This window comes from Semicossyphus pulcher, unplaced genomic scaffold (assembly GCF_022749685.1).
Source record: "Semicossyphus pulcher isolate SPU_LCO1_2020_fin unplaced genomic scaffold, fSemPul1.0.p SCAF_23, whole genome shotgun sequence".
In the NCBI taxonomy this organism is placed as follows: domain Eukaryota; kingdom Metazoa; phylum Chordata; class Actinopteri; order Labriformes; family Labridae; genus Semicossyphus; species Semicossyphus pulcher.
In genome coordinates this window covers 17,230,927-17,254,483 of record NW_027211697.1, presented here as the reverse complement: position 1 = coordinate 17,254,483, position 23,557 = coordinate 17,230,927, and the positions used below count along the sequence as shown (strand labels likewise).

General features: G+C 44.9%; 2 protein-coding genes across 5 annotated transcripts in view; one reads left to right on the top strand and one right to left on the bottom strand.

Annotated features, from left to right (window-relative positions):
• lin7b (lin-7 homolog B (C. elegans)) lies at positions 1 to 3,730 on the top strand. The gene is made up of 6 exons (XM_069674323.1): positions 1 to 265; positions 1,273 to 1,391; positions 1,552 to 1,623; positions 2,037 to 2,246; positions 2,611 to 2,774; positions 3,210 to 3,730. Exons 1-6 carry the CDS (start codon positions 190 to 192, stop codon positions 3,229 to 3,231), a joined length of 663 nt encoding a protein of 220 aa, XP_069530424.1. The 5' UTR covers positions 1 to 189; the 3' UTR covers positions 3,232 to 3,730.
• A 5,274-nt stretch (positions 3,731 to 9,004) lies between these two features.
• The window catches only part of rbfox1 (RNA binding fox-1 homolog 1), a 119,736-nt gene continuing 105,183 nt past the window's right edge, over positions 9,005 to 23,557 (bottom strand). For 3 of the 4 annotated variants that reach the window (XM_069673999.1, XM_069673998.1, XM_069674000.1), the window contains 4 exons: positions 21,703 to 21,742; positions 18,030 to 18,094; positions 14,057 to 14,132; positions 9,005 to 12,052 (listed from right to left, as the gene is read on the bottom strand). In XM_069673999.1, coding sequence (XP_069530100.1) covers positions 11,930 to 12,052; positions 14,057 to 14,132; positions 18,030 to 18,094; positions 21,703 to 21,742 — 304 coding nt within the window. In that variant the 3' untranslated portion in view covers positions 9,005 to 11,929. The remainder of the gene's footprint in view (positions 12,053 to 14,056; positions 14,133 to 18,029; positions 18,095 to 21,702; positions 21,743 to 23,557) is intronic. The other variant, XM_069674001.1, reaches the window with a different exon arrangement.

Below are 23,557 nucleotides of genomic sequence, written 5' to 3'. Positions count from 1 at the left end.
CGCGTCACGCACTGAAGACGGATCCGCTGCCTGCTGTGGTCTCTGTTCTGGTCCTGCTCTTCCTGTCTGGTCTTCACTCCGTCATCCTCTCACCCTGTCACCTGTAAACATGGACCCCGCATCGCTGTGAACCGCACCTCCTGCTCACGCACAGTTCCCGGGATCAGCCTGCACGCGGAGGAGCTCACCATGATGTCCTCTTACTACCACCCCAACAAGGAGGCGGACATGGCGGCCATGACGGAGCCGCTGTGCCTGGAGAGAGGTATCGAACCAGTAGACCCGGTTCACCGGAACCCCTTAGGCATAAACCTGTGTGTTTGTCATGCGCAGTTAGCTCTTTAATTACCCGGTGATGGCGGGAATAAACGGTGATTATGTGTCATGAAGGAGCATGTCGCAGTTATTAGGTGTGCAGATGATAAACGGCCTCATCGGTCGCTCGAGCCCGGTTCGGTTCTCTCTTGTGCGAAACGTCATCAGCTGTAGAGTCCATTCAGGCTGACCCGGGTTAATGTTGACGTCCTGCTGGGCCGCACGCGCTCTACTGTTCTATTTACAACATTTACAACCTGTGAGGACGGAGGTGTTTAACAGGCCCAGAGCAGCACGATGAACACACTGCTGAACACATGTAGTGCACGGACCTGAATACAGCCCTGTCCTCACACCTGTCCTTACACCTGTGCCACACCAGTGCCACGGCTGCAGGCACGTGCACAGGATGTTTGAGGGGCCAATTATTACAGCTGATTTTCGCTAAATAATTTAATCTATGTAATACATGTTTTGAGTGACGACGTTGTTCGAGGATATTAAAATAATGTATTTAAAGTAAACCTGTCACTGATGAGATGAATGATGCACGCACATGTAGCGTCATGTTTAATGAGCCTCTGACTGACGTCCTCACGTACAGGTCAGCTGGCTGCATCCAGGCTGCCTCCCTCTCACCTGTGTAATAGCATCAGCAACAACAGGAATAAGATCGTGATACAGAACGGCTAAAACTCGACTACGTTGTAACATAGTAATAAAAACAAAATAATAGATGAATAATTTTTCAAGCAAAAATGTCAAACCTTTGTTTGTTCTGACTCCACATTATTCACCACCAGGGGGCGGAGCCACGATGGTAGAGAAGGCTGTCTTAAGTAAGAGCCTGTCAAAGTGAGCCTCGGTCACTGTGGGGCCTCCTGAGCCTGCTCTGCCTTACTCCAGCCTTGTGTGTGTGTGTGTGTGTGTGTGTGTGTGTGTGTGTGTGTGTGTCAGACGTGTGCAGGGTGATCGAGCTGCTGGACCGGCTGCAGCGGAGCGGTGAGCTGCCTCCTCCCAAACTGCAGGCGCTGCAGAGAGTCCTGCAGAGCAAATTCTGTGCTGCCATCAGAGAGGTACACACACACACACACACACACACACAGTACATACAGCTGTGACTGTGTGTTTGTAATCCTGATTTAAAGGTTTGATTTTCTGTCTCTGATGTCGTCCCTCACCTGTGTGTGAGTGTGAATCACGTCACCACTCTCTTGCTGCTCTGTGGTGCTGCAGGTGTACGAGCAGCTGTACGACACCCTGGACATTGTTGGAGGACCAGAGGTTCGCGCTCAGGCCACAGCAAAGGTAACACATGCAAACGACTAACGACAGAGTCATTCAGAGACGCACAGGAGGAGTTATTCTAGAGACACGCGGGCACAGCGACCGGTGCAGAGCTGCAGGTTGTGGCTGCACAGCATGTGGGCGTGTTTAAGCAGATATGATGTTTCTGCATGAAAAAACTTCCTGTCAGGAGAAAACAAATGTAATAGATTTTTAAAGCAGAGAAAATTCATTAGAAAGAAAGAAGGACATGAGTCCATGACAGGCAGGAATAATGAGGCTGTCAGCTGAGGCATCATGAACAGACCAGAAGACCAACAACGTGATGCCCTAGTGCTGATTGTGATGGGCCCATGACGCTGTTTTACAGTCCACAGATGCATGTGTCTCTGCAGATTAAATGCACATAACCTCCTTTATTTCCTCCTCTCCAGGCCACAGTGGCAGCCTTTGCAGCCAGCGAAGGCCACGCCCACCCGAGGGTGGTGGAGCTGCCAAAGACAGAGGAGGGTCTGGGCTTCAACATCATGGGGGGCAAAGAGCAGAACTCCCCCATCTACATCTCCAGAGTGATCCCAGGGGGCGTGGCCGACCGCCAGGGAGGGCTGAAGAGAGGAGACCAGCTGCTGTCCGTCAATGGGGTGGTAAGAAGCTCCGCCCACTCACACCTGAGACCTTCACAAGTTTATTATTGCTTCCCTTTTTAAAAACACAGTCTGTGAACTCTTTTAGCTACAAACCAACAATCAGGTGGAGATCGTTATGTGATCACACATCACACACACGTTTCATCGTCTCTGTTGTTCTTCGGTCGTTTGGTTTGTACTGATTTTATTTTGGTTATTGAGCTTGTTTCTAAATAAAAAGCAGCTTTAGCTCTTAAAGAAACACGATGGAGCAGACTTTAAATACACTGTCGTTAAATATGTCCTCTGTGTTAGCCTCTGTGTTAAACAGTCTCAGGACACGGTGTGAGTCTCCTGTGTGTGTGTGTGTGTGTGCCTGCAGAGCGTGGAGGGGGAGCACCATGAGAAGGCTGTGGAGCTGCTGAAGGCGGCTCAGGGCTCAGTGAAGCTGGTGGTCCGCTACACCCCCAAAGTCCTGGAGGAGATGGAGGCTCGCTTTGAGAAGATGAGGAGTGCCCGCAGACGACAGCAGCACACCAGCTACTCGTGAGTCTACACACAGTCAGCTGTTTATATGTGACTGCATGAGCTGAGTCAGTACACACACACACTGAGTTATACATTCAACAGTTCCTCCTGCTTCTTTTTCACGTCTCTCTCTCTGAGTCTTTGAGTCTGCGTGCTGTCAATCACTTTGTCTGTGACAGACATTTAAAGAAACAATCGACCTGCTCTCTGATGGTCTCTTTTTGCTCTTTCAGCACCATGGAGAGCTCCACTCAGCCTGTTGGTGCTTGATGAGTGAATAAGAGACACGTTTGATTCTATTAAAGTTCAAGTTCTTCTTAAAAATCTCCACTGTCAGAAAATGAGTGTGCATGATGTGTCACATTGTGTGTCTGTGTTTCCCATCATGCATTGTGATACTCTGTGTGTCTCTGTTTCCCATCATGCATTGTGATCCTCTGTGTGCCTCTGCAGGTCTCTGGAGTCCAGGGGCTGATCCTCCTCCTCCTCCTCCTCCTCCTCCTCTCTGCTCCTGAGGGAGGAAGGACCGTAGACGAGAAGCAAAAACCAAAGTAGCCTACCAACACGTGTTACCTGAACTTCCTCATGAAACCCCGCCCCCTCCCCTCCCTCTTCCTGTTTCCTGTTTCTTAGAGATTCAGAGCGTGTTTGTTGTCAGACGTGCCTGTGTGTAATAATCCTCAGCATCCTAAAGGGCGAAATATTCTCTCAATGTGGCTACAACATGTTCGTGTTTATATCGTCTGTATTGTCATGTGGGGGCGCTGCATCCCTCAGCAGCGTCTGCAGGTAGACCTCAGCAGCGTCTGCAGGTAGACCTCTGCAGCAGAAGAACCTCGTCACATGTCCCAGCTGGAGGGCTAAACATTAGCATCATGAAGAGCTATACTGACGTCATCTTAGTGACATTTTCACTCTGATTTGTATTTATTGCATATTTATTCATGAAATAAAGTCAAACTGTGCAGGTCTCATTTCTGTCTTCTTCCCTAAAGAATCTGGGTCACATGACCACATCCTACTCAGGTACACACAGCTTTGGCAGGTACATGTAAGGAAACATCTTGTTTGACCCTCTGTTAACAAAAGAATCCACTTTATAGACGACAAATCAGCCGTAATCCTTCCACACACCTGAGCTTATCTTTCTTTATTATTCTTTCTTTATTAAGACTTTTTCAACTGTTTGTCCGAAATGACTCCAAATCATTCAGTCAGTGTCATTTATCAGAGTGTCAGTGTGCAGTGTCATAGTGTACAGTGTCATAGTGTGCAGTGTCATAGTGTACAGTGTCAGTGTGCAGTGTCGTAGTGTGCAGTGTCATAGTGTACAGTGTCATGGTGTGCAGTGTCATAGTGTACACTGTCATAGTGTACAGTGTCATAGTGTGCAGTGTCATAGTGTACAGTGTCAGTGTGCAGTGTCATAGTGTACAGTGTCATAGTGTACAGTGTCATAGTGTACAGTGTCAGTGTACAGTGTCATAGTGTGCAGTGTCAGTGTACAGTGTCATAGTGTGCAGTGTCATAGTGTACAGTGTCATGGTGTGCAGTGTCATAGTGTACAGTGTCAGTGTACAGTGTCATAGTGTGCAGTGTCAGTGTACAGTGTCATAGTGTGCAGTGTCATAGTGTACAGTGTCATGGTGTGCAGTGTCATAGTGTACAGTGTCATAGTGTACAGTGTCAGTGTACAGTGTCATAGTGTGCAGTGTCAGTGTACAGTGTCATAGTGTGCAGTGTCATAGTGTACAGTGTCATGGTGTGCAGTGTCATAGTGTACACTGTCATAGTGTACAGTGTCATAGTGTGCAGTGTCATAGTGTACAGTGTCAGTGTGCAGTGTCATAGTGTACAGTGTCATAGTGTACAGTGTCAGTGTACAGTGTCATAGTGTGCAGTGTCAGTGTACAGTGTCGTAGTGTGCAGTGTCATAGTGTACAGTGTCATGGTGTGCAGTGTCATAGTGTACACTGTCATAGTGTACAGTGTCATAGTGTGCAGTGTCATAGTGTACAGTGTCAGTGTGCAGTGTCATAGTGTACACTGTCATAGTGTACAGTGTCATAGTGTACAGTGTCAGTGTACAGTGTCATAGTGTGCAGTGTCAGTGTACAGTGTCATAGTGTGCAGTGTTATAGTGTACAGTGTCAGTGTACAGTGTCATAGTGTACAGTGTCATAGTGTGCAGTGTCATAGTGTACAGGTTCATAGTGTACAGTGTCATAGTGGGCAGTGTCATAGTGTGCAGTGTCATAGTGTACAGTGTCAGTGTACAGGTTCATAGTGTACAGTGTCATAGTGTACAGTGTCAGTGTACAGGTTCATAGTGTACAGGTTCATAGTGTACAGTGTCATAGTGTGCAGTGTCAGTGTACAGTGTCATAGTGTGCAGTGTCATAGTGTACAGTGTCAGTGTGCAGTGTCATAGTGTAAATTGTCAGTGTACAGGTTCATAGTGTACAGTGTCAGTGTACAGTGTCATAGTGTGCAGTGTCAGTGTACAGGTTCATAGTGTGCAGTGTCATAGTGTGCAGTGTCAGTGTACAGGTTCATAGTGTGCAGTATCATAGTGTGCAGTGTCATAGTGTACAGTGTCATAGTGTGCGGTGTCAGTGTACAGGTTCATAGTGTGCAGTGTCATAGTGTGCAGTGTCAGTGTACAGTGTCAGTGTACAGTGTCATAGTGTACAGTGTCAGTGTACAGGTTCATAGTGTACAGGTTCATAGTGTACAGTGTCATAGTGTGCAGTGTCATAGTGTACAGGTTCATAGTGTACAGTGTCATAGTGTGCAGTGTCATAGTGTGCAGTGTCTGTGTACAGTGTCATAGTGTGCAGTGTCATAGTGTACAGGTTCATAGTGTACAGTGTCATAGTGTGCAGTGTCATAGTGTACAGTGTCAGTGTACAGGTTCATAGTGTACAGGTTCATAGTGTACAGTGTCATAGTGTGCAGTGTCAGTGTACAGTGTCATAGTGTACAGGTTCATAGTGTACAGTGTCATAGTGTGTAGTGTCAGTGTACAGTGTCATAGTGTACAGTGTCATAGTGTGCAGTGTCAGTGTACAGTGTCATAGTGTACAGGTTCATAGTGTACAGTGTCATAGTGTGCAGTGTCATAGTGTACAGGTTCATAGTGTACAGTGTCATAGTGTGCAGTGTCATAGTGTGCAGTGTCTGTGTACAGTGTCATAGTGTGCAGTGTCAGTGTACAGGTTCATAGTGTACAGGTTCATAGTGTACAGTGTCATGGTGTGCAGTGTCAGTGTACAGTGTCATAGTGTACAGGTTCATAGTGTACAGTGTCATAGTGTGTAGTGTCAGTGTACAGTGTCATAGTGTACAGTGTCATAGTGTGCAGTGTCAGTGTACAGTGTCATAGTGTACAGTGTCAGTGTACAGTGTCATAGTGTGCAGTGTCAGTGTACAGTGTCATAGTGTACAGTGTCAGTGTACAGTGTCATAATGTGCAGTGTCATAGTGTGCAGTGTCATAGTGTACAGTGTCATAGTGTACAGTGTCAGTGTACAGTGTCATAGTGTACAGTGTCAGTGTACAGTGTCATAATGTGCAGTGTCAGTGTACAGTGTCATAGTGTGCAGTGTCATAGTGTACAGTGTCAGTGTACAGTGTCATAGTGTGCAGTGTCATAGTGTGTAGTGTCAGTGTACAGTGTCATAGTGTACAGTGTCATAGTGTACAGTGTCAGTGTACAGTGTCATAGTGTACAGTGTCAGTGTACAGTGTCATAGTGTGCAGTGTCATAGTGTACAGTGTCAGTGTACAGTGTCATAGTGTACAGTGTCAGTGTACAGTGTCATAGTGTGCAGTGTCAGTGTACAGTGTCATAGTGTGCAGTGTCATAGTGTGCAGTGTCATAGTGTACAGTGTCAGTGTGCAGTGTCATAGTGTGCAGTGTCATAGTGTACAGTGTCATAATGTGCAGTGTCATAGTGTACAGGTTCATAGTGTGCACTGTCAGTGTACAGTGTCATAATGTACAGTGTCATAGTGTACAGGTTCATAGTGTACAGTGTCATAGTGTACAGGTTCATAGTGTACAGTGTCATAGTGTACAGGTTCATAGTGTACAGGTTCATAGTGTACAGTGTCATAGTGTACAGTGTCATAGTGTACAGGTTCATAGTGTACAGGTTCATAGTGTACAGTGTCATAGTGTACAGGTTCATAGTGTACAGGTTCATAGTGTACAGTGTCATAGTGTACAGTGTCATAGTGTACAGGTTCATAGTGTACAGGTTCATAATGTACAGTGTCATAGTGTACAGGTTCATAGTGTACAGTGTCATAGTGTACAGTGTCATAGTGTACAGGTTCATAGTGTACAGTGTCATAGTGTACAGGTTCATAGTGTACAGGTTCATAGTGTACAGGTTCATAGTGTACAGTGTCATAGTGTACAGGTTCATAGTGTACAGGTTCATAGTGTACAGGTTCATAGTGTACAGGTTCATAGTGTGCACTGTCATTAAAGACGTCAGCCTGTCCCTGTGCAGCACTGTACTCCGGCTTCATTAACCTTAATGAGAATATTGTAACAATTACCACAAATTCATTCAGGAAAATGCATCACGTGGTGTCAGTGTCACTAAACACGTCAGCACACAGTCTTCAGGGTCAGAGTCTGGGTCACACCTGGACGTTGAAGCTCAGGTGTACCTGTTAAAAAGGAACCTGGTGTGTCCTTTTAAAGTCCTGTGTTTGTAATGACCCTGTTTGACCACCGGGTGGAGCTAAGACACAGAGCATCAACCTGTTACAGTGAGGATTTACCTGCTCCACGTTCACTGCTCTCCGAACACATGATGTCTGATTTTGAACTTAACAGCTTCATCAGATCCTCCGTCACCTGCAGGTCCCTGGGAGGAGTCACAGTTTGTCTGCTTGTGATGCTTCATGAAAACATTTTGAATCTCATAATATTTAAGGGAAAGTTCCGGTTCAGTTATTTACATTTGTTTTATTTCGTTTTGTTGGTGAACACAAAGATTTTAAACTGGAACCTCGATTTGTTTTTAAACTGATAAAATGCACTGGAATCATTCATGATGATACCTGTTACAGGTGATGACATAATGCTTTCATTGTGTTAGAGCACAGTTTCATCATCTCTGTCCCCACAACGACCACACGAGCCGTGAACGCAGCCGACAGCACTAACAAGACACTTCATGTGTGATCAATATGTTCATGTTACAGACTAACAGTTAAAACAGGAGTAAATGAGCAGCTGAAATAACACAAATCAAGTTAATGACTACACACACACACACACACACACACACACACGTTATCAGAGGACGGTTACAGAGAGAAGCCCTCGTTCTGCACGTTTTCCTCCTGAGCTGCAGAATTAATAAAGCCTGTGAATAATATCTCCATCACATGTGAGCCGCTCTGCATTAATTATTGATCACCTGCTTCTACAGCAGCAGACATAATTACCTTCTGTAATGTGAACCCTCCATCACAGTTAAACATTTATATAGCTTATCTTTGTGCACACCCCCCGGCTAAGTTTTTCTAATTACACCAATCAGAGTGAGCGGCGGAGTCATTCTTCTCTCCGCTTCAATTAGAAAACACTGATGACATGCATATTTCACTCCATCCCAGAGTGCTTCACTTCCACGGAGCCGGCTGATGAATACCTGAAACTGCAGGTTTAAAAAGAACAACCTGGATACACGTATTTATTTAAAGCTCAGTTTAATGTGCTGCAACAACCTTTAACTACAAGCTTTAAAAAGCAAAGACAAACCCTGACCTGCTCTTCAGCCCGGACAAAGGTCCACATATCAGGAGAATTTAGTTTTCAAAAACACCAGACCAGAACATTTGTCATTCAGCCTCCAATAATCAATGATCAATACTCGCAGGGATTCTGGTGTTTTACCCTGGGACGCATTTCAACACATCAGGGGGGTAAAAGACTAATGAAAACACATACACACATACTAATTATATTAATAATATAAATAATACTACTAATGTAAATAATACTACTAATAATATAAATTACATTAATAATATAAATAATAATAATAATAATTATAAATGATATTAATATTATAAATAAGGGGCTGAAATGGCTCATTAATGAATAAATAAATAAAAGAAGACAAATTACAAAATAAAAGCACAGAGGTTTGCTAGATATAAAAAACTGTGCAACCATTTGTAATCTTTTATTTTGAAAGCTTTCAAAGAGGAAGCAGTGAGAGTGTGTGAGAAAACAAAACTTTATTGATGGTTATTGATTAGTGGAAGAACCATAGTACATGCACATACAATGACTGGTAGGAAGCCTCGTTTGAACCACGACACCTACTGGAAGCAGAGCTCAGACATTCAGAGTGTGTCTGTCCTCACACGCACACACACACACACGCACACACACAGGCTCTCACTCTGCCTTCATCACATGATGCTTGTCTTTTCTCATCTGAAATAAAAGCAGAGATTTAACACCACTAATTTGGGAGAGTTGTAAACAGAATCTGGCAGAGGAGGCGGCCGGTGGGCCGAGCTCCCGCTGCCATGTAGCGCCTTTAAAACACACTACAGGTTTATTCCAGTAACTTCTATTTACAGCATAGATTAGCCTGTTGACAAACCAGTTCTCCTCGTAGTATTCAGTATCGTTATATTCAAACAGTTAATTGTCAAAGAGTAAAGTTAAGTTTAGAAAACAGCCGAAGGAGGTCACATTAATGAAAAGAAAGAGATAAAAAAGGAATAAAAATTACATCTGGAGCTCTGATATGTCTCAGGTCAATGTGGAGAAAATACATGTTTGCATGTGCAAAATGGTACAGCTGACAGTCACATGATCATACATGAGCTTATGTACAAAGTGATTACATGATGTGTTAATAAAACCCAGAAGATGAGCCATAGAAAATGAGACAGCTCGCCCTAACACTCGTCTACTCGTCTACTCTAAAACATCTGACCATATGTGTGTATTTCATATAAGAGAACATCTTCACTGCACGAGTCAAATATAATACATGTTGGTTATTGTTATACTTTACCCCCCGTACATCTGATTCTTTACAAAACAAAATTAACAAAAGATAACAGACGGAGCAGCCGCGGCCGCTCCTATAGATATATAGACTTTAAATCTCTCCTGGAATATAAAAATCATCATTTATACCAATGAACACAAAGATATAAAAAACACCTTCGTCTGCACGGCCACACTGCTCAGTACGGAAGAGGATCAGTGCCAACACCGTGGACCCATGCTAACCATGCTAACCAGGTAACCAGGTCACCATGCTAACCAGCTAACCAGGCCACCAGCTAACCAGGTAACCAGGTGAGTCAGAATTCTGTGATGAAGTTTCCTTTCTCAGATTTTTTGTTTTTCTTTCTTTAATCTTTTTAAATCTTTTTAAATCTTTTTTTTTCATGTGGATTCTTCCCCTCGTCACGTGACTCGTCGTCACGTGACTCGTGATGAATCCTTCACACAGAAACACGTCAGAAACGTTCACCAGAACCTTTGGCTTGAAGTGATGTACGATAAAACCTCTTTTTTTTTAATATCTACAGCCTGAAGAACTCGCACCGCTCTCTCCCTGAAAACAAAACTATTCTACGGAAGCCCAGAGCAGCCATGATTGATTCATCTGGTCACATAAATGAACAGGACAAGTGAAGTCTTGTTTTTTTATGTAAAGATCAGTCCTGAAGAAATCTGTGGAAGAGCAGAGATTATTAAAGAAATCATTTGTTGCATTCAAAAACCTTCGGCTACAATAAACTCGTGTTCGTGGCGACGCTACGGAAGCCCTGAGAGGCCAGTAAGGAAAACAGTTGTGTTGATCTCTGAACTTTAACACGAGGTAGTTACAGACTGTTTTTCTAACGACGCCATGTCTGCGTTTTCACCTGGGACAAAACATGAATGATTTTAGTGGAGCACATTGGCCTCTTGTGGCCGACAGGAGTATTACAACAACACAAACAAAAGCTTAAAAAAAATCAAAACAGATTTCAAAGTTTAACCTGCAATCTTTTCACCTGTTTGCACTGACTTTAAAAAAAGTTACTTATAAAAATTTGATGATTTTTTTTTTTAACCTGGCAAAACTTTATTATCCCTTTAAATAATTTTATGTCAACGAAAAAGAAAAAACATGACAGAAGGATATTTTTTGATTAAAGAGTTTTTCTGCATTTTTAAAGTAAAGTAGGAAAGTTAAAGATAAAAATGAACTTTAGTAACCCTGACCAGGAGGACAGTCAGAACGAGTCTTTTGTTTCAACTCAAAGTTTGACTTTATTCTCTAAATGCTACATTTCTGTTTTCTGACACGCTAAGATTGTTTTTATCTTTTAAAAAAAGAAACTCAGAAATAATCTGATGAAGTGAAAACACAGAAGAGTTTAGAATCAGCTGCTCTCAGGGCTTCAGCACTATGTATCATTATTATTATTATTATTATTATTATCATTATTATCATTATTATCATTGTTATTATTATCTAGGTTTCTGATCATGTGACAGTAAAGTTGTAGATAAGAGTAAACAGCTGAGATGATCCATCATGGCTGCCCTCAGCTTGCCGAGCCCCCCCCCCATCGATGTGTCTTCACTTCCTCCAAACAAAAAAAAGACGACGTCCTTTGTAAACTGAGAGAGGAAGTGCCAAAGGAAGCTGAGAGAAGTAAAACGACAACACTGGACTACCATAGTCACTTGAACACTCGTACAAACATAAACCCTAACGTGTGACTATGACCTATCTTACAGGGTTCTATACAGCCCTAACACTCTGATAAATACTCACTGTGTGTCCTAATCGCTGCTCTAGCAGCTTCTATTAGTACCATGGAAAAACCTCTACAGCTGATCATCTAGGTTAAATCTTTAGAAATTAAAAACCCACAATATCAAAATACACAGCACAAAATATCTGAGGTATAAGATGAAAAATATCAGCTGTCTGTTTTTCTTCTCTCTCTGAGGAGACGCTGAATTGATGCACAAACTGCATGTATTGCAATACCCAGGCCACAGTAACATCTGTCCTCTGCTCTGTCACTCGCTCACACACTCGCGCTCACACACACAATTTCTCTCCGTCCCGTTGGAAGCTTGAGTAAAGGTGGGGGGTGGGGGGGTGGGGGGGCTGCTAATAGGGTGCGAAGCGGCTGTAGCCCCCCCGGTATATACTGGCCTGCAGAGAGGACAGCACCAGCCCCACGTCGTCCGCATGACTCCGAGTTTTGGCGTCTGTCAGTGGGGCGAAGGCGTTCTGAAACACACACACACACACACACACACACACACACACACACACACAGATTCATAGAAACACACACACATGAACCTCATTAGCTCGTCAGTCCTGCACAAACATCCAGAGTTACAATGTTACGTTACCGTTAGTCCAGAGTAACCGTGGAGGGGGTGACAGACCAATGACCGCAGAGACGTCATGCAGCAAGCACAGCGACACGCCTCATGCCGGGCGAACATGCAGAACGCTACGTGGAAGAGATTCAGTCAATACAACGTGAGAACATGGAGGAGGACACGAGTCAAAGAAGTCAAAGCTGTGTGTAAGAAGTGGACGCTGCCTCTCTGAGTCAGAACCTTCGTTCTCTCTGACGGCCAGCAGGGGGTGACGCCACGGCTTGTGAAAGTAAGTTACACTTTGTGTGTGTCAGTAAAGCTGCTACGGTGACGAGGCCGGAGGCGTTACAATGTGTACTCACCCTCTCGTCCAAATATGGTCACTTCTGGTTACAATAAAACAGGATGGCGATGCACACAGCAGCCCACAAACCACTGGGTGACATTAAAGAGGCCACGCCCACTTCTTATAGACAGTCTATGGTCACAGTGTGATTGTAAGCAGGATGTGAAGCATGACGGGCCGAAGCATTCAGGACGGTCGTGCTGCTTTCGCTGGGGCCGGAGGTGATGGAGGTTCAGCTGGTTCGACCTAAATGTTTCTAATAAATCATCGATGTTTTTAACCATCTGACACGATCACCACCACGACCAGGACCATCACCTGACCACGTTCACCTGACCTCACATCCTGTGTCTCACAGTGTGTGTGTGTGTGTGTGTGAGAGAGATGGTCTTCACACACACATCATTCTCTGTTTGTTTCTCATCATTCATGAGACACTCTGAACGTTACGGCTGCACGGCTGCGACCCAGACTTCCTGCAGATTTTCAAAGTAAAGTGACCTGACTGTTCTCACATCAGAACGTTACAGTGGAACATGTGGACGACTGAACAGAGCAGAGTGTGTGTGTGTGTGTGTGTGTGTAGATGATTGTTTAGCACAGACCAGGACGTCATCATAGATCTTAGTTTGGTTAAATGATCTGAACCTTGTGTTTCCTGTCGTCTTTGTCCTGTTTGAAGCGAACCATCTCCAATCTCTCCCTCCAGTCTTTACCTCCCTCCCATCCCCGCCTCCTCCTCCCCCCTCGCTGCAGCAACACGAGGGATTTAATTATCAAAATGAGTAATTATTTCATTAGCAGGGAGTGCGGGGTGAGGCGGTATCCACCAAATTAGAAATATAATAACTAACATGGACTGGGCTGCCAAGGCATGAAGACATTCATCACCTTTTACAGGCGGGATTAATGTGTCATTTGGAGCGCCGTTAGCAGCACAGACAAATTCAATTAAGTTTAAGTGAGGAGATGTCAGCGCGGCACGGAGGCTGAAGAATGGGGGGGTCTGAAATATATCTAACATATAACAGAGAGGCTGATTTCAGGCACAGCTTTTCTGCTTGTTTGTTCACCGACACCAACAGATCAGAGTTTACCATCATTACACTCAACATGAACATCCTGTTCAAACTCAGGTCCGTGTGTTTGCAGGAGTCAGCAGGCTGAACGCATCGACCGGTCAGATACACGTCCGGATCCCGACTCTCTCTCCTGTCAGAAGTTTAGAATGAGATCACGTGTCTGCTTGTGTTCGTGGACTCTTTACAATCAGCTGTTCTGAGTCTGTGGGCTCGGTTAAAAACCAACAGCAGGACCGTTTTGTTCACCTGACAAATAGTGACTAAAAAAGCAGCTCACCATTGGTCCATGCAGTTTACATGTGGTTCATGCATGGAGCGCGTGCGGCCTTTAAAACCTCTGAGACGCTCAGCATGCTCTGAAGCCACGTGCAGACGTGCAGCTCGTGTTAACGTGTTTCATGAACGAGTCTGGATGATGACATGAAGAAGAAGAGGAACGCAGCAAACACCTGTCAGGTGTGTCAGTCAGTCTTACCATGGCACCAACGCTGTATGTGGCTGCTGGAGTGAGTGTGTGGTTGTAGGGGTCTGCAGCATATACTCGTCCGTAACTATGGAAACACAAAGAACAACACCGTTAGCCTGTGATATCTCATCACTGGTTCATCTGTGACCAACAGCAGCATTCATATAAAGGAGGTTACACTGTGTTTACACTGATGCAATGTTCTGTCTCCAGCATGCTGACACTGTGATGTCCTCAGTCTGAAGTTTACAGAAGAAGACATGAAGATGTTTTTGTTTTGGTCGTGTTCAGGTAAAAAAAAGCATCGCTTCAGGTGATTCAAAGATCCTGTTGGGTTTAAGTTAAGCTGAGCTTCATGTGCTGAACGTGACACACGGCATGAGTGATTTTAAATCTGTAACCATGTGAGCCAAAGTAGAGATCAGTCAAGAACGTGTTTGGTTCATCGTCTGGGAACACGAAGGTGTTCACAACGAGAATCAGCTGCTTGGATTCTGACATTTCTTCTGAACACACTTTGTCCTGATCGAGTCACAAAATAAAAACGTCCCTCAGGAGCAGCTTCATCACGAAGCAGCTTCCTCTGCAGCTTCCTGTCGTCTTCTCTCCTCGCCCTGCAGACACGCTGTTTTTAAGAATCACTGATGATAAAGACACCGCACCATGAAAACAGACTCCACATATAAACGATATAATAAAGATAACACTGACTTTTATATTTCAGGACTGAATCAGCTTCAGTGTTCATCCGAGTGAGACCATACCCCCCCCCCCCCCATCATGTTCTCGCCTGCTCTTGATAAGAGCCAATCAGGGGCCGGGGCCGGAGCCCATAATTGAGCTGATTTGCATAGCGGCCCAGCGGTTGAAGCGATTAGAAGTTAATCCCGATTAGTTTTGGACATTGCTATTCACCGCGCAGCCCCCAACACCCACTCTCAGCCCGGCACCGCGTTTGACCTATCTTATCTCCCCGCGCAGAGCCCTAACCCATCATCGCTGTGAGAGAGAGTGTGTGTGTGTGTGTGTGACAGTGTGAGACACGGTGTGTATGTGGGAGAATGTGCACTAAGCTGCGGCTACGACACAAATTCAAATGCGATTGGAGAAAAATGCATTTTTAAAGTGACCCTGAGGTGAGCAGATAAACATGGAAACAACATTTTAACAGCTCGACTGAACGTTGGAACGCTCAGAGAGAGAGAGACAATCATTCAGAGACGTTTCCAGACGTGCAGCTAAAACACAGCAGCTAACAAACTACAGCTAAAACACAGCAGCTAACAAACTACAGCTAAAACACAACAGCTAACAAACAGCAGCTAAAACACAGCAGCTAACAAACAGCAGCTAACAAACAGCAGCTAAAACACAGCAGCTAACAAACAGCAGCTAACAAACTACAGCTAAAACACAGCAGCTAACAAACTGCAGCTAAAACACAGCAGCTAACAAACAGCAGCTAAAACACAGCAGCCAACAAACAGCAGCTAACAAACTACAGCTAAAACACAGCAGCTAAAAAACTGCAGCTAATACACAGCAGCTAACAAACTGCTAAAACACAGCAGCTAACAAACAGCAGCTAAAAACAGCAGCTAACAAACAGCAGCTAACAAACAGCAGCTAAAACACAGCAGCTAACAAACAGCAGCTAACAAACAGCAGCTAAAACACAGCAGCTAACAAACAGCAGCTAAAAACAGCAGCTAACAAACAGCAGCTAAAACACAGCAGCTAACAAACTGCAGCTAAAAACAGCAGCTAACAAACAGCAGCTAAAACACAGCAGCTAACAAACTGCAGCTAAAAACAGCAGCTAACAAACTGCTAAAACACAACAGCTAACAAACTGCAGCTAACGAACAGCAGCTAAACACAGCAGCTAACAAACTGCTAAAACACAGCAACTAACAAACTGCAGCTAAAACACAGCAGCTAACAAACGTCTAAAACACAGCAGCTAACAAACTTCTAAAACACAGCAGCTAACAAACTGCAGCTAACAAACTGCAGCTAAAACACAGCAGCTAACAAACTGCAGCTAAAAACAGCAGCTAACAAACTGCAGCTAAAACACAGCAGCTAACAAACGTCTAAAACACAGCAGCTAACAAACTTCTAAAACACAGCAGCTAACAAACTGCAGCTAACAAACTGCAGCTAAAACACAGCAGCTAACAAACTGCAGCTAAAAACAGCAGCTAACAAACTGCTAAAACACAGCAGCTAACGAACAGCAGCTAACGAACTGCTAAAACACAGCAGCTAACAAACTGCAGCTAAAACACAGCAGCTAACAAACGTCTAAAACACAGCAGCTAACAAACTGCAGCTAAAACACAGCAGCTAACAAACGTCTAAAACACAGCAGCTAACAAACTTCTAAAACACAGCAGCTAACAAACTGCAGCTAACATACTGCAGCTAAAAACAGCAGCTAACAAACTGCAGCTAAAAACAGCAGCTAACAAACTGCAGCTAAAACACAGCAGCTAACAAACGTCTAAAACACAGCAGCTAACAAACTTCTAAAACACAGCAGCTAACAAACTGCAGCTAACAAACTGCAGCTAAAACACAGCAGCTAACAAACTGCAGCTAAAAACAGCAGCTAACAAACTGCTAAAACACAGCAGCTAACGAACAGCAGCTAACGAACTGCTAAAACACAGCAGCTAACAAACTGCAGCTAACGAACTGCAGCCTGATGATGTGAAGCTGCATGCTTTTATTTCTCCTTCAGACACGAAGCCTCTCTTCTTCAAATACACAGTGTGAGCTAAGTCCTAATATTAGCATGCTAACATGGAAGCTTCTCCTCACACAATGAGCCATTGATATTATTATAACAATTCATTTATGATTAATCCTACAAATGTCCAACACTGTGTTATATACCTGTAGCACCTGTTCTCTACCTGTGTAACACCTGACACGTTACAAGCTACATGAACAGGCCATGAAACTGTGACTGGCTCTAACATGTGATTTAATTATATAGAAATGTTTCTCAGGTGCTTCTTTAGTCTTATTCATTACAGCAGGAATAAATAAATAAATATGTTCTCTTCTGCCTCCAGAAAAACAAGATGGCTGCAGCCAAATGTTGAACTGTCAACACAGAGACGACGTCCACGCTTTAAAGAGTTAATGATCTGAAATCAGTCAGGAACACTCGAGAGCGAGCGGACACCCTGATCTTCAGCTCACAGAGATTCTTTCCTGGCACATAAAGTGTCATCACTCATCGGCACCAGAGTGTGTGTGTGTGTGTGTGTGTGTGTGTGTGTGTGTGTGGGTGTGTGTGTGGGTCTCCACATCAGGCTCATGAACAGGACGGATGATGTTTCAGATTCACATACAGAGATGATAGTTCATAATTAAACAGCTCACTCATTCATGGTGTTGTCCACGTGTGTGTTATTAAACAGGATTTTACCTCTTTGTTCATTAATCACATTATCAAAGCTCTGCACTCGGTTTAATCACCCTGTGGCTCCTCCTCCTGCTGTAACATGTACCTGTTCTTTATGTTGTGATGCTGCTGTTGTTCTGTCCACTGTGAGGTGAAGCAGAGACAATATGAACACAATGTGGTTCATCCTGCTGAAGCTGTAGGTAACAGCGTTACTCAACCCAACAACCTGAGAGTGCTCCTGTTGGTTCATTCTGCAGTTTAAAGTCATGTGATGAAGTTCATGTCGTTTCTAATGATGGTTTCACCTTCGCAGGTACAGGAAGCACTTTTAACTGGAGAGAACAGGAACACTACGGGAGGAGGACGACCTCTCAGCTCTTCTGGTTTATTTCTTCTTATACTGAAAGTTTGACTTCATCGAAATGTTTACTTTTTTATTTCAAATGCAAATTTATAAACATTAGTTTTCTTGAATCCAGCCTGACTCTGACTCTCTCTGTGTTACAGTTTGTCTGCAGAGTGGGGGGGGGGGGGGGGTTATATCTCTGATATAACACTCACCTGTCACTGTATGCAGCAGCTGTGGCAGCAGTAGGCTGGGCATATCTGTAGGCAGCGTAACCACCCTGCAAACACACACACACACACACACACACACACACACACACAGGTTTACATTGTACTTCATGTGTGACGTCGTGTTAAACTGGTTTTATAAAACAACATGTTTTTAACCAATCAGACTCTGAGAACAGGAAACTTAAACATCTGAGAGGACGTCCTCCATCAGCCGATCGGTCGCTCTCAGATGCATCATAAACATGCACACATATATATACGTATGTAACATGCAAGCATGAGCATGTCAAACACACACACACACACACACACACACACACACACACACACACACACACACACACGACTCATATTCGTGCTGAGGACACAAATAAGGAAACAAAGCTGTTAGCTTCACTTAGAGCCGTTTAACGACCCGAATAAAACTTATTTATGAGTGAATATCTCTGAACTAAAAGTAGGTTAGCCTCCTAGAAATGTGTGTGTGTGTGTGTGTGTGTGTGTGTGTGTGTGTGTGAGTGAACAGCTCAAACCCTGTGTAAATAAACGCCTGGTATAAAAACAATAATCACGTGATGTAATGAAGTCACTTTTCTGACACTGAATAATAAACGTTAACGAGGACGCGACCTCAGCGAAGCCTCACACCTGCTCAAATCAACCAATTATCTGTGCGAGTCCCTCGGTGTGAGCCGACCACTGATCTCAGGTCAGTGTGCTAATGAGGAGCAAAGGAGGATGATGTCAGAGGTGTGTGTGTGTGTGTGCGTGTGTGTCTGTAAAGTAACGGGTGTTCGCAGTTTCTCTTCACTCTCCTGAACATGAACAAACACCTGCAGTCTGATGCAGCCGATCCTCCTCACGCGGTCATTGAACACACCATGGTTCTTAAAGACACAGGCGCGTCTGTGATCAGATGGTTTGTTCATCTGTTGGACGTGTTCAGTTTAAATGTTTGTTTTCACTGAACTCAACATGAAATCAGACAGCTCTGATGGAACGAGGCGACTGATCCTTTCTCAACATTAACCTTTCTATTATTTTGAAGGACACCTTCTCAAAAGAGCTTTTACTTTGAAAGATTTAGAGTTCACTGAAAGGAAGTCGTGTGAAGTGGAGGCGAAGCAGAGAATCACTCTGCACTGAAATCTTTCATGTTTATATTTAATTCATTTCTCACTGTGACTCTTTCAGAAGCTGCTCAGCGGGCCAACATGGGTGCCCTCCGGTGTTTCACATGTGCAGGAGTCAACGTCCTCTCATTAGACTTTCAAAATAAAGCAGGTAAGTTATGGATAATAAATAACATTAAGTTGGACTTTCAAAATAAAGCAGGTAAGTTATGGATAGTAAATAAAGCACACTAAGTCAGACAGCTGATAACTTTAGGAGGTGAAACAATGAGGTCACAGTTTGACGTTCAGCATCAAACTTTTCAGGTTGAAGCAGATTTTTTTATTTGACATTAAATAATTGTGTCACGCTGTGAAGTTTAAAGAGACGGTAACTTCCTGTGTGTTAACGGAATCATCATACTGCTCTTCATACGACGTCAGCTGACTTCAGCTGAACACAGAGACCAGATCATCATCACATTATGTTGTGAAGCGTCGGGCCGCTCAGTGAGCTGCTGATTCACAGTTAGTAAGAACAGGCTGCAAGGGGATGATGTGACAGTAACGCTCATCATGTGTCCATCTATGTTTAGAGCTTCTGAAGCATTCTGTGTGTCATTGTCACACACACACACACACACACACTCACGCACACACACGCACGCATGCACGCGCACACACACACGCACACACACACACTCACACACACACACTCTCACACACACACAGAAGCTGGGCGGTGTCTTTGAGAGCAAACACTGAAGCTGACCTCATGCTGACATCATGTTGTCTATGATCCACCTGTACCTGCCTGCTCTCTCTCCCTCAGCAGACTCTGCGCTCGGTCAGCGGCTCCTCGCTGCGTAATGTGACGCTGCAGCTTCCTGTCTGTGTCGTGTCTGGATGCTGCCCTGATCATCGTCTGATGTTGAAGTCAGGACACATAAAGTGATGCATATCCAGTGTGCAACCTTTGCTGGACGCTGGTCGAAGCTTCTGTGAAACGATGGGCAGTGTGTCTCATGTTGTCCTGCAGGAGGCTTCTGTGTCGGTGTCGTTAAGATGCTGAATTCTGTTCAGACGTCGCACTGAGCCGTCTTTACTCAAAGCTTCCTGTTTCCTGAACGCAGCAGACTGTAAACGTCACGTGGCTGCTTTCGTTATCATAAAACTAAAGTCCAGCTCTCCTCCCATCATCCTCTCTGACTGAGCCAGTGTGTGTGTGTGTGTGTGTGTGTGTGTGTGTGTGTGTGTCCTGACATGATGGATGTATTATCACCTGTATAAACTGAGGAGGTGAGTAAGTGATGCTGAGTGTGTGATGATGAGCCGTGGCAGGAAGATGAACAGGTTAGTCAGCAGCTTCTGTGGACTGTCACTGCTGACTGAGTGACTAATGGCAGCACTACAGCTGTGTGTGTGTGTGTGTGTGTGTGCATATGGTCAAGGTTCGGCCACTCCACTCTCTCACACACAGGGAGCCTTACAATCCATCACGTTCACTGATTCACTGAAGGAGAGAGAGGCGGAGCAGGACTTCCTGTCCGTCCATCCGTCTTCTCTGACTGTCAGCGGCGAGGCCTCAGCCCGAGCTGAGGCTCAGCGCCGTCAGGCAGCTGACGCACAAAAGTAAAAGCTGGGAGGCTTCCGACAGCAGTCCCTGACTTTAACAGACTGTGTTCAGATGTTTGATATCAGCCTATAACAGCAGCTCCTGTGTTCTCTGAGGTTAAAGTGTCGGCTGTGTTTGAGAGCACAGTTAGTCTGTTAGAGAGCATCTCACCGTGCTCACAGGTAAAGAAGCACTCTTTAAATTAATGTCAACACATCAGACGCTCTTAATGAATAATGGGAGGCAGGGAGGTCTAATGTGATGGGAGTTATCTAAGCACCTCCTCCACACACAGACACACACACACACACACACACACACACACACACACACTGTATCTCTCTCAGGTCTGAACCCTGCATGTGCTCATTGTTTTTATTGTTCACTACTACAGGTGCTGTAGTGACATGTGGTGAGAGCATTAAATCAGTTTGTTGTCAGCTCACTGTTAACTCATTACATACAGCAGCTAACGCTTACGCTAACGCTAACGCTAACGCTAAAGGAAAGCCTGGAGTTGAAACGCGTCCCTCTGCTGCTGAGCATCATCAGAGTGTTTCATGTTTTCTGTCTGTGTAACTTTGACACATGTGACTGAAGCTGTTCTGTGGTTCTTCTGTTTGTTGTCAGAACTGAGGCCGGCTCAGACTCTTCAGGAGGTCCTCCCCACCTGCCTCCCTGTGTCAGTCCTGCCACCTGTTTGTCTCTTGCCTCTCGTTCTCGCTCTCTTGCTTTGGGTCAGCTCGAGTGTTGCTCTCAGTGTTTGCTCGTGTCTGTGTCCTACAGTCAGCCTGCTGCTGAGCCGCAGGCCGACACATGACAGCCGAGGAGGAGTCATGTGTGAGTGTTGGGGGTCGGGGGCTACACGTGTGGAGACCACAGAGATGGCGGTGTAGCATGCGATGTCATTCCAGTAAATAATACTTACATAAATATCTGCACCATAAAATCCATCCTGGTAAACAACACTGCAGAGGATGCAAACACACACAAACAGACAGACACACAATAAAACAAAAACATTCATATTAGTGCATGTTGACATGCAGACACTGAGCTAACCCCCAGAGAGAGGCAGAGAGGAGGGTCAGCAGGCGGCCCCTCTGCTCGCTAACGGCTGAGTAAGGAGGCTGGGGAGGTCCAAAATACTCTCACTGATGTGTTTACATGTTTATAAATATCCTACAGCTCGTCGTCCAATCGTCACACGTGGACACATTTTTGTTTTCAAAGAGAAAATTAAAATATAAATAAAAACATTTCCTGCCTTTGATTTATTTGAATGTTTGTTATTATTTATTGTTTACATGAAATTTGTTGATTTTGTCAAGCAGCTCGTTAAAGATACGAACAGACGTCACATTTTAATGAGCAACATTCAGACGTGTGTTTGACCCACAGCAGGACTCAGACTGTGTCCTCGGCTGAGGTGTAACACGGACTTCATCCCAACAGGAAGTCATCTGCAATTTATTTTGACCTTTAATCGAATGTTTACACAAAGTTAAGACTGTGTCCTACAGATGACTCCTGAGCCACAGTTCACTGAAGGTTTGATATTATTGTTATTCAGCATACAGACTTCAGTCTGCCGCACAGCTCACATGTTCACAGGCTGAACGCGTCCACAAGCTGACATCAACATCTCAGCGCCACCTGGTGGCAGGAGGACGTCATCTGATTTATTTTACCTTTGAACTCTCCACACGAAGCAATGCATGATGCATGAACAGTGCATTTCATGTTCACTAGCACAACGCTGGATACAGGAAGTGATCACAAGTCACATGGACATCTCCAGCCTGCCTGTGTGCAGGAGACTGCAGCTGCAGCACACCTCCACCTGAAGGAGCGAGGGCTCGTTCACGCTGCCCGCAGCCTCGACTGTATGAGTCTGTCTGTGTGCTTACATCTACAGGTCAGCCTCTGCACCGAGCTGCACAGGTACGAGCGTGTGGAGGTTAACAGACCTGGACTCTGACCTGCAGAGGAATTGCCTCTCTACTGATGTGAGCTATTTGACCTCTGACCTCTGTGCACGTTACAGTCATGTGTGAGAGAAGTCTTTCGACAGGATGGAGGTCTGAATGTAGATCTCCTCAGAGGGCGGCGCTTCAGTTTCACCTGCTGATCGAGCGGCTTCTCAGCGTGTGTGTGTGCTGTCTCTGATAATCAATAACGTCTCAAATGTCACCGACTCATTTACTCTAAGAGCCCGCAGCGACGCCGACAGCACACACACACACACACACACACACTCACAGCTCACCTGTCTGTGTTACAGGATGTCTTTAAAGTCGTCTCGTCACCACTCGGGACAGTTTTAATAAAAATCACAGCTCACATTAATAATTCACATCAGACTGCCACCGGGGCAATTAACGGCTGCAGCCGCGTTAATGAAGGAACAATCTGTGGCACAGATCTGTGTGTCGGGACCCGCCCCCCCGTTATATTCACCCCGCTAACAGAAAGCAAACAGTCGTCTGTGTGATGGACGTGTTCCTGTGTTTCAGTGTTTAGGTTGTAAGTTGTAGTGAGCCGCTCTGCAGCCTCCTTCACGTCCGCCTGCTCGCGCTCAGAGCTCGCGCTCAGAGCTCGCGCTCAGAGCTCGCGCTCAGACACACGGAGGCATGATCCTGTCTCCTCTCTGTTCTGCCTCTAACTGCTTGAACTCCAGTCTCAGTGAGGACCTCCCATCCCGCCGTGAACGCAGCCTCGCTCAGTGACACCACAGCACAAGGCCAGATTGACGGTCATTTCCCATGAGGCAGTGCAGAGCA